Below are 12,090 nucleotides of genomic sequence, written 5' to 3'. Positions count from 1 at the left end.
TCTTTGTCCTGACCACACGGTCAGACAAACACCTCCCCCGATCTGAAGCCAACTTTTATTTGGCCATGCTGTAGTTCTCTGGTGTTGGCCATTTCATATAGGCGAAACGGCCCTTTGATTACCTCACCCACCTTTGTCTCTCTCTCTCTCTCTCTCTCTCTGTCTCTCCCTCTCTCTCTCTCACACACACACTCACACACACCAAGGTTGTATATAGTTAATTAGTTAGAATTTGTGTGTTTGGTTTTGCTTTGCTCAATTTATGAATAAATATAATTTTTGGAATCATACCTGCTGTCTGTTTAATGTTGCACAAGAGTGAATGAATAGTCAACCTCTGCTGCGTCAAGAACTCTGAAATCCTCCTTTACTGTTAATTTTGATTATGGTCATTAATTTCATTATTAATCAAAAATTCCAAATTAATAGTTTAGTGTATTTTATTAGACTGATATTTTCAACTGAATATCATTTTCCCTATTCGGGAATGGTGCTGCGTAAGGTGGTTTAATGTACATTAAGTCACATTATTTAACATAATTATAATTATTAATTCCAATAAACACAAGAAGTTTTTTCCTGATAGCCAACTGGATACTTTCATTGGAGATCTATTATAAGGTCAGGCCCGTGTTACGGCCTAAGTCCCAACAGATGGTGCCGTCCTGTAAAACATAGCACTGTGGCCTAGATCACAACAAAAAGTATCCCCTCTTTCACAGTATCACCAGTATAATTTACATAAATGGTGCCTCCGTGTGATGCCTAAAACTGTTGTTCCCAACAATTGGTACATGGTCTGTAAGGCAGGGGAGAGCTTAACCTGCTTCCTGAATAGCTTCCACTTTAGTTTGGTGTGGTGATGTCATAACCACGCAGGAATGAAAATTTATGCACACATGACTGACTGAATGAAGAAAATATATTAAATATTGTTAAAATTGCAATTGCAAATGTTCATCATCTGTTTGTAAAAGAATTAACATTTTTAGAATGTACTTGTACTTTTTTACACTAAAAGAAAGGGAAACATTTTGAGGTGTTGTTATTTATCTCTTGTTCTGCAATAGTTGTTCTGGTCTTGTCCATTTGAGAACAAATTTGCCCATATGTGGCCTGTGAAATAAAGTGAGTTTGATGCCCCTGTTTTAAGCAGTGTCAGTGACGGTTGCATTTCATTTTCATTCATTCATTCATCTTCTAACCGCTTCATCCTCTTGAGGGTCGCGGGGGGGCTGGAGCCTATCCCAGCTGACATCGGGCGAGAGGCAGGGCCGGAGAGAACCCACGCTGACACGGGGAGAACATGCAAACTCCGCACAGAAGGGCTCCCATGCCTGGGATCGAACCGGCAACCCTCTTGCTGTGAGGCGAGAGTGCTAACCACCACACCACCGTGCCGCCCTGCATTTCATTTTGTCATGAGAATTTTTCTTTCAAGAAATTTACAAACGGTTGTGTGTGTGTGTGTGTGTGTGTGTGTGTGTGTGTGTAAGTACGTCAAAAATCATGTATGAACTATGGGTTAAACCAGGTTTAAAGCGGTGATCAAACTTATGGCTCAGAGTACTTACCCTTTTACACTGCCAGATTTTCCGTGAAAGTTGGGCCGTTTTGCCGGCAAGCTGCTAGCGTTAATACACACAGAGCCGGATTGGCGAGTTGATCTGAGGTGCCCAATTTTCCGCCTCGTAGGGTAGTCATATTGGTGGAACCTTTTTAGTTTACACAGAACGAGGCGGCCTTCCACCATGGGAGGGGCTTTTCAAGACTTGTGGGAGGAGCTGTTGATGACGCCTCACGTGCGACCCACTGGCGGTGGATAAACAGGAAACAGCTGATAGCAGGAATTAGCAAGCAGCTAGTACTAGTAGCAAGAGGGAAACGCAAACCTGACAGACACTGTAAAGATGAGCAACTGGGGAGACAAGGAACTGCGCGCCCTCCTTGCCCTCGCAAACGAAGAGGCCATTAACCATCAGATGACGGGGACGGTGAAGAACGGGCCGACTTACGAGAGAATTGCCGAAGGACTGACCAGCCGTGGCTTCCCTCGGAATACGTCACTGTTTACGTCACACGCTGAGCTACACATTTTGTAACTTGTTCACGCCCCCCATTGCCCCGAAAAAGGCGCATTCTGTTTCACAAAAGTAGGCAGGCGGCATTTTGCCGCACTCCCCGATTTTGTTTTTATACTGCCAATGCTGAAAGAAGACTGATTGGGCTTTCCTGCAAATTTGCACAATTCCTGTTTAAAAAGGGCTACTGTTTGTTAATGGACAGGGAGAACAGATCAATAAAAAATTTGTTATTTATACAGACGATAATGAACATACCATTTTTACTGTCACAAATCCAGGTGGTCACCATTTTAAGTATCAGGGTATTGAACAGCACCATATTTTAACTCTAAAGGTAACAGACAATTATTTTGCTTCAAGGGATAGTTTGATTTTTTAAAGTGGAGTTGTATGGGGTACTTATCAATAATCAGTGTATAACAAACAGTAGGTGTCAATCAGCACGCCCCCACAAAGCTAAGGCCCCGTTTATACGACAACGATTTCAACCGAAAACGGTAAACTTTAGTTGCATTTTGGCCGATCCTTTACATGACAGCGGCGTTTTGGGTGCCTGAAAACATAGCGTTTTAAAAACGGGTTCCAGAGTGCAACTTTCTGGAAACAGCAGCGTCTCCATTGTCATATAAACTTGCAATATGCAGTTCCTCTGAAAACGGAGACTTTTCGCACATGCGCATTACGGTTCCAGTCACTAGGCATGCCGACCGTCACAACAACAATGCCGAGCTCTGTTTGTGCTGCTCACCCTGTTGATTTGAAGTGAAGTGTAGATCTGTTACTGTAGCAACTCCACCTCGTTGTCCATCCAGACAAAGTTATCTGTGTGTGCTTTCGCCATTGTGTCTTCTTTGTCGATCGTTTCAATAACGTCGTCATATAAACGCAGAAGTTTTTTAAAATGCAAAGGACAGACTTTTCCGTTTTTAGAGAAACCGTTGTCATCGAAACAGGGCCTAAGTAATGTACTACTGTGGAGGAATCAGCAACAAAATGTATTTCAGCCACCTAAAGATAAGATAAGATAAGATAAACTTTATGGATCCCACACTGGGGAAATTCACATGTCACAGTAGCTCAAAGCACAGACAGAAAGTGGAGAGTGACAATGTATACTAAGAAAAGAAAATAAAGATTAAAAATAGAACATATGTATATGCAGTACATATACACATATAAATATGTCGAAAAAATGTCTCATCTAAAGAAATCAATATCAGTTTAAGTGTATGCTATGTTGAGACTATTTTCACTGCTTCATCTTAATGTCAGACAGTGATTTCCAACTGGAAAATATATATTAATATTGCTTCTCTTCAAACCCAGACTCCATTGAGAAAAACAGTGATTTAATGCTACTGAACACAAGAGCTGCTGTCTGTTGTTGCCCTGATCAGTTTTGTTTTTGTTTTTTTGTGTGTGTTATTGACTCTGAAATGTGAAGAGTTAGCTTGGATTCACCAATGTCACACAATAACTTAAATGCACTTAGTGACCAACCAGCAGCTCCCAAGTTCAGCAAGCTAAAATTACTGTTTTTGTCAGTGGGATCTGGTGGCTTTGAAGAGAGTGTAGATGGGAAACTAGAGCTAATAACGGCTTCCCCGTCAAAATGGGCGGTTTGAGGGAAAGGTAAAGTGCTGAAAATACTCTTAACATAGCGTACACTTAAACTGATATTGATATTTTTAGGTGGGCCTTTTTATGGTGGCTAAAATATGTTTTGCTGCTGACCCCTCCACAGCATTACTTTGCTTAGCTTTCATGTCCAACTCTGCTCCTCCAAACTGGGGGTGTGCCAACTTACATCTACTGTATATATTACACTGACTACGGATAAGTAGCCTACCCCATACAACCCCACTTAAAAAAAATAATCCCTCTAACGGTGAGCGGTAATTTGGCACTATAATTCTTATTAATGTCTGAATATTAAAAAATGCTTAACTGATCACCAAAATAACCTGTATAACTTTAATATGATGGGCTCTAATAATACTATAGGTGCAACTGTTTTCTACCTGCATCTCCTGCTGCAGCAGTCTGCCAGGTGGAAAGAAGAAGGTTACTCTCTGCAATACCACAGTCCACCTGATTCCTAAAATATGTTACATTCAAACATTATGTATTCATGATGTTTTGCACGTTGTAACCTATACTTTCAATGTTACTTTATGGTCATATGGGACCCACACTGAATTCAATGTATGCATCCAACCTGAGGGCCTCTTTTTGTTTTCTTAACAGATCTAATTCAACCGAGCCTGCTAACGGAGGCGGGGGACTATACGCTAAAAGTGCTCTGACGTGCAGCTAAAGTATCCAATATAAAGGAAACTCGTCGTTCAAATCAGCCAATGGGACAAGCGGAGTACCGTGTTGCTCCTCTCAGGGCCCCGTAGGGGCGGTGCGTGTCTTCGAAGACCCACCCCTCAAGGCCGCGGGGTTTGGTTGCACACAGGCTGCAGTTTCAGTTTGTTTTATTCACCATTTTGAGTAGCTGAAGGTAAAAAATTAAGAATATTTGCATTTGGAGGACAAGTCGCTGCCGTACTTTTATTTTTACGCGCTAGCTAGGACGGCGGAGTTGTGCGCCAACCTCGCTCCCCCTCGGTGTTTTGCAGAGCGGGAATCTATATTTCTTTTTTCCCCTGTGCTTTTTCTTCTCCCCCCCTTTGTTACATCCTTAACCTCTACAGTATTCCTGCAAAATGTCAAGACCAGTGAGGTAGGTGTGCTAAATCTGTCCTCTGCTCTTCCTAAGTTAATAACGACACCGTGTTGGCAAGGCTTCGCAGATAACGTGCACGTCTCGACCATGCTGTGTTTTATGAGCTGGGAATTTGTTTATTTCATGAAAAAATAATGGGAATGGGTGCGCGTGTGCTTTCCCTTCTTGTGTGTGCACCCTCTTTTCTAACATGGATCCCAGCGGTGTGGACTGTTCGCCATGTCTTGTGGAGATACGCGCAGCCCGCCGCCGTGTCGTGTCTATCAGGCTTTTATACGGATCCATGATGTGCATTGTTGCCTGCTATGTAGGCCAGGCGTAAAATTAGGCGGTGTGATTTAACCAGCTACGTTTTACGGCTCACTTAAGCCAGGCCTGACAATATTTTCCCTCTAGAACTGAGAATGAGAATATGGCTACCCATTCATCTAGGGGAGGCTCTAAAACGCTAACAACCCCCCTACCCAGAAAAAAAAAACGACCGGAGGAGGTGGTGTTCGGCCTCGGGGTTTGATCTTGTTGCCGCGCAGACTAGGCATGTCGATGCTTTAGGCTACTTGCATCGCATTTCACTGTATTTTTAGCATTTTTATCTCATCACAACAAATAAGATATTACTCGCCATAAATTACGTCGTTGGAAGAATTGCGGAGGGCACATACATTTTCAGTGCTGGCAGTAAATTAACACTGCTGGCTGATGTCAGAGGAAGGCGGAGAACTACAGAAGTCACCACACCCCCAAATGCAATATCTCCACCGTGATTATAACGCAGCTGTCTCCACAGTCCAACACATATACAAATTAAAAGTCCTTCAACTTGATTAGAAGTCATTTTTAGACTTTTATATTTTATTTAAACGTTCGCAGGTTGTGTCAAGGAATTTGTTAGGGACTGTTCTTTACGTGTTAGAAGAGGGGGTGGCTGGGGTGTGACTTTTTTCTTTTTTTTTAACTATTATCATTACATTGAGTCTCCTCGAGTTCACAAATAGTTTTCTTTGAGCGTCTATTAGTTGCTTGGGGGAAATGCATGACCCTCCTTTCATCATAAATAACCATAATTTTCTATATTCACACCAAATGTAGGTAGTGAAGCCAATGCAACAAATAAACAACACAAAAGGAGTGAGAGATATCACCAAAACATACACCTAATTTCTTGAGCAGCGGCTGGCCAGGATAATATCTGTGACTTGGCATGGCAGATGTTATCAGATTAAAAAAAACAACAAAAAAACATTGGGTTTTCACTCTTATTATGCATACAGGAGTGCAGAATTGATTGTTTTTTAGGGGATTTATTTAGTGGTTTATTTTTGTTGTATTTTAAATGAGATGTAGAGTAAAGTGATTTTGATGAAATATCACAATTTCATTTTAAGATTTGGTTATGTTTCCTGATAGAAGCCTTCTCGCGCATAATATGTTCTTGTTGGAAATTTGAAAATTTGATGTCAGTTTCTGTTTCTACAGTTTCTTGCTATGATAAATGTTGTAATTTTTGTGTTTTTTTTTCTGATGGTATTTGGAATAATTGACGTTGTATGCGCTTCCCCAAAGCCATAATTAAAAAAAATAAAAAACACATAAGTCCCTCCTCAGTGCTTAAACTTATTTGACAGCATTTTATATGTGCTCGTGGAGTCAGTTTAAAGTAAACTTCACTGCACTGAAGTAGTTACAGTTACTTACATTATTTATGTGTTGATTTTATTTTCTATGGCCAAAAACAAAAAAGAAAAGGGTGGCAGCTGTCTCTGTAATGGATAGTGTTAAATGGGCATATAATAACGTTTCATCGATCGCAGGCCCTTAAATTGCATCTAATCAAAATCGTATCATGACAGACTTTGTAATATCAGCAAATATCGTATTATGATGAAACGGTGATTTTTACCCCCAGTGGTATCTATCAGTCACAAACTTTAATGTATACACCTGGAATGTCTCTCATTGAAAATTAAATTATTTGGAATTAGCCAGTCTTCGGGGACTATGAAAATAATGGAAGATGGAATAAGGTATGATTAATACGCTCAAGGTCTCAGTGTTATTAATATACATTTCAAGATTTCACTTGGATTAGAAAAATAAGTCCCCTCTAATATCTCAAACTATCATAACCACATCATCATCAGCAAGACACTTATTCTTACCAAAACTGAACACGAAAGTTTTGGTCACACACCTCTCACAGCAGTCGTAGAAATTCTGTTTTTTCCCCCCCATTCCATTTCCATGCATACATGTCACATCTGCAGCCCTTTCTTTGAAAAAAAATATCTTCCCCAATTTGTAATGGCATTAGACACAACTTATGTCTTACAGTTACTTAAATTGTGCAGATTTTATTTTAATCCAGCGATAGTTTCTAGTTATTGTGTGAATTAACGTATTGCACAAGGAAATCAGGGTTACTGGACTTTAATTATCTCCACAAACTTAAAAAAGACACATCAACTGCTGCATGAAAGGCCTGATTGTTCACACGTGCTCACAGTCCGCGACGCCACACATGATTTTAGCTTAAGGCCAGTTCAGACAGACAATAGCATTGCGAGAAAAAAAGTGGCCCAGTCATTCATCTTAATCAAAGCCAGTGCTCTGCAGATGCAGAGGATGGCTCTGGCAAAAAGTTGAACCTGGCACACCTTTCACCACAATGCATTTAGACACCATCCTGCAATGCATTACATTACCCTGCCAGTCAAACGTGCAGGTGTAGATTACTTTGTTACATGAAAGATGTCATTTGAAGTTGTGTTTGGTCTTAATGCCAGGCAACTTTCAATATTGACGAGTAATGCTCTGCACATTCGGTCAGCCATTTTTGACATGTGCCATTGTTTTTGAACAGCTGTTTTAACGTTTTCAATTAGGTCATGTGAGTAGCTGAAAGGATGGTGATCATTGCCACATTTACAGATTTATACCCTACTCCAAACAACCGTTTTGTTCATATCACACTGTGCCTGTATGAATGAATCAACAAGTTCTTGAATATTCTTGGCCCAGTTGTTGAAGAAATAGAATCTGGATCAGAATGACCCAGATTTGGAAATCCCATGTTTTGTTGTCAAGCTAATCCATTTTACTTTTGTGCTTTTTCTAAAGCAACATTGGATTGGATCACACTGATCCAGATACAAACTTTTCAAGATTACCAAGTTCAGATAGTCATGGGACTACATATTACAACGCAAGTAGCCTGCCAATAAACACACTACAATAACCACTTATTACCATTTAGAACATGGCACTCTTAAATACTTGATTCTGATTGGTCAATCAACAAAATTCTGCAGTGTTTATTTCTTGAGGTATCACCGCTGCTCTGCTGCTCCGTTGCTAGGGACGCCATAGCAACGGCCTTAGACTGAGGAGCATCAAAATCAGTTAATGTTAGTCCACACAGGCCAAATAGGATCGGAGTGGCAAAATGCAGCATTTTCATCTCAGCCTCAGACTTACTGCTCATCAGGTCATTGGCAACGCTGTCACCAACCACAGCCAGCAGGCTGGTAAAGAGAGTGTGGTTTGAGGTCCAGCTCCATCTAGCCAGACATGGCAGAGAGGGGAACCGTGACCTGACGAGGGATGCGTTTGAGCTGAAGACGGATGAAAACGGAGTGGAGTATTTTACCCTTTCCCACAACCCCAAAACGAAAAATCACAAAGATCCCAGAGATCCATGCAAACAAATTTACAGAGGATGCATATTCGGAGGGCCACAAAACCCAAATTGTCCCGTCAAATTTATTAAAAAATCTTTATCTCTTTATTTTATTTATATATTTTATTAGTAAGCCATTGTTATTTTTCAACAGTCACCGGCTCACTATACATTATCCCTTACATGTGCCACCACAGAGGACGAAACAGAGATCTTTGAGATCATAACTTTACGAGAGAGGTACGCACTGTATGTTTATGTTGTAACATAAATGTACAGCAAACAAGACAGCAAGAGGCACAACCCTGCACTCGTTCTTTATATCAAGCCATGTAAGTTGAGTAAGCTGACGTTAAATTATGCCAGTTAGCTTAGTTAAGAAGCATGCTATACCAGCTAAATGTTACCTCAGATAGATGTGGCTTTCTAGATGGCTTCATGCTAGTATTAGACCTACTTTCCCTAATTTGCATTCACTCTTTATTTGCACATATATTTTTTAATTTGTAACACTGCAATTGAAAGAGGGACAACAAAGCAGCTTTCAGGAATCTCGACACTTGCGGTCAGGATGCTACACACGAACAGGTGAGGAGATATTAAGCAGTCAAGGATGAAGAATGCTGAACTCCTCCACATACACACACATCTACACACACAGACACCTACACGACAACGTAACCGATGAACAGCCGAGTGGCCGTGGTGGAAACGAAGTGAAGATAACTCGAAAATTACTCGAGTTGACAGGAGCTACACTCATTACTGTAAGTGAAATTAAACCTTAGCGAGTAAGGAACCAATACTTCATCAATACATGTGTTCAGCAAGCACGAACATGTAAACATGTAGACAGTGATATTCAATATGATCCGTCCATAGTCTCTCATCCACCAACACTAATGTTATGTCTTACACAAGGACTGCACGCTAGTTCGGCTGATAGCGAATTGTAACTAATAAGCTCAAATGATGGCTGTCTGTATGTAGACTAACATAAGCCCTTTTTAGATAGGAATTGTGCAAATTTGCAGGAAAGCCCAATCAGTCTTTTTTCAGCATTGGCAGTATAAAAAACAAAATCGGGTAGTGCAGCAAAATGCCACCTACCTACTTTTGTATACAGATTGTGCCCTTTTCGGGGCAATGGGGGGCGTGAGCAAGTAACAAAACGTGTAGCTCAGCGTGTGACGTAAACAGTGACAAGGGAGGGAAGCCGCGGCTAGTCAGGTGGTGATAGTCAGGCGGCGATTCTCTCGTAAATCGGCCTGTTCTTCACCATCCCCGTCATCTGATGGTTAATGGCCTCTTGTTTGCGAGGGCAAGGAGGGCACGCAATTCTTTGCCTCCCCAGTTGCTCATCTTTCCAGTGTCCTTCAGGGTTGTGTTTCCCTCTTGCTACTAGCTGTTGCTAATTCTTGCTATCAGCTGTTTCCTGTTCATCCACCGCCAGTGGCTCGCATGTGCGGTGTCATCAACAGCTCCTCCCACAAGTCTTCAACAGCCCTTTAACCGATAAAATACGTTTATTTTAAAACGCGCTCCTCTGGCTCTGATGCAGCCATCTCTATGCCTGAAGTCCCCACTCTTGGCTGTGTAACAATGTCCCGCCTACAGCCCCCACTGATTGGTTACACTGATTGGTTACACGACACAAGTGATAGCCAGTCAACACTGAAGCTTCTACATGCAGTGCCACAGACTTGGAGAAGCAGACTGCTCCGTGAGCCACGGCAAAAAAAAAAAAAAAATTTAGGCTAATCGAGCTCCTTTACCTAATTAAAAGAAGACATAAGTTAACTCAAAATATAGCTGGCGTGAGTGCAACAAACGTGGAAAAACAATTAGTGCATAGTCCGCTAGCATAATGCTAACATATGATGGAAATCTTCATAGATACAGAAATTAGCTTCGGCGCCGCAACGGCATTACAATGACAAACAAAGTGCAAGTGAGCAACTCTATATAACATAAGCAAATAAACTCAGAGCAATACATTTGTACTTACAGACATATGTTTCCTGTGCTCTATTAAACTTTAACCTTGTTGTTGTGCACGACTGCAAGTCTGCATATTCTTCTTCTAACACTACTCAACACTGAATAAGTATAACGACTAGGGCTGTAGTCAACCAAAGAAAATCTTGGTCGACTAAAGTCGCACATAATCTTCAACTAATCGATTAGTCGTGGGAAAAAAAATCTGCAGGTTATTTTCACAGGTAACTTAGCCTGTCCCCCCGCCGCAGGAAATAATGAGTTAATCCTGGAAAGCTATTGATGTAGCACTTTTTCTCCTTATAAAAGTAACACAGCGATTATTCGACTAATGAAAATTTGGTCGGATGAGAGCATAGCAACCAAATAATCGACTAGTCAACCAGGAGACTACAACCCTACTCTTTACACACACCCATGGACTCGGCCTGTGGACAGGCACACACACACACACACACACACACACACACACACACACACACACACACACACACACACACACACACACACACACACACACAGTGGCCTGTAAAGCATCAATGCAAAATTAATTGCAAAACTGAAAACCCGCCGTCCATAAGGGCGTATTGATCAGTGCAGGGCGGACCGAACGGTTCAATATTTTACAGAGAACCGTTGCATCCCTAGTAGAAAATAGTGTTTTCTGTTATGAAACTCGTCAGAGTTTTGTCGAGAGCAGGAGGTGAGATGAAATTTGACAGAGGCTGCCACCTCGTCATTCTTTAGGCAGGAAAAACCCTAAGCTGTCTGTTTCATTACTTAATGTTCACCAAATACATATACAAATGTCAATTATCTGCATGAGAAATAAAAGGGAAAAACTTTTCTAATAATCATCTGCTTGCAGTCATCAATTTGACCTGGACAGACAAGATCACTGTAAGAGGTTTCCACTGTACTTGCAAAAGTTTCTGGCACTGTTCCCCTTCCAACCACCACACGCACGCACGCACGCGCGCACGCGCACACGCACAAACACCCACTTTGCTCCAGTGTGGATAGATTTGTAACCAGTAAGGTTGTAAATCCCAAGTTTTGTCACAGCATAATATTCTGTTAGTTTGTTTTTTTTTGGACAGTGATACGATTTGTGCAGATATCACAAAGTCTGCCACAACATGATTTTGATTGAATTCAGTTTAGTGGCCTGTGATCAGTATGAGACAAGATATGTGACATCAGTAAAGATGTTTATTGTCTTTTTTCTTGGCTGCTTGTGACACCGTTAATAACCTGTGCTTGAAAATGATTTTATTTTACCCTGTATTTTCTTTTTAAAGTTTGCATGTTTGTGTGTTGTATGTAATACACTTCAGGGTTCAACGCTAAGGTTTTTTTTTCACTTGCCCGGTCGGGCAAGTTGGTCAGAGATCTACTTGCCCAAAGTCAGTTTTTATTTGCCCTATAAAAATTGTTTAATTTAAGCGGCTATCAAATAACAAAGACTGCTGTTATTTTTATGTTATGTAATCTTTATTCACACTGTATTTATTAATTAAAACAACATATGTCATGTATTGTAGCTTAATTCCTACACAAAAATGACAGTGTCAGGGCTTAAAGTGAAAAATTTGTCAATC

General features: G+C 41.0%; 1 protein-coding gene across 1 annotated transcript in view; it reads left to right on the top strand.

The window, feature by feature from the left end:
- The first annotated feature begins 4,513 nt into the window (after positions 1–4,513).
- Positions 4,514–12,090, top strand: part of nucks1a (nuclear casein kinase and cyclin-dependent kinase substrate 1a) — a 35,458-nt gene continuing 27,881 nt past the window's right edge. The window contains exon 1 of the mRNA XM_050039354.1: positions 4,514–4,812. Within this exon, the coding sequence (XP_049895311.1) occupies positions 4,796–4,812 (17 nt within the window). The 5' untranslated portion in view covers positions 4,514–4,795. The remainder of the gene's footprint in view (positions 4,813–12,090) is intronic.

This window comes from Epinephelus moara, chromosome 24, assembly GCF_006386435.1.
Source record: "Epinephelus moara isolate mb chromosome 24, YSFRI_EMoa_1.0, whole genome shotgun sequence".
Lineage (NCBI taxonomy): Eukaryota > Metazoa > Chordata > Actinopteri > Perciformes > Serranidae > Epinephelus > Epinephelus moara.
The sequence above is the reverse complement of the archived record's forward strand: the minus strand, read 5'-3'. Positions and strand labels throughout refer to the sequence as shown.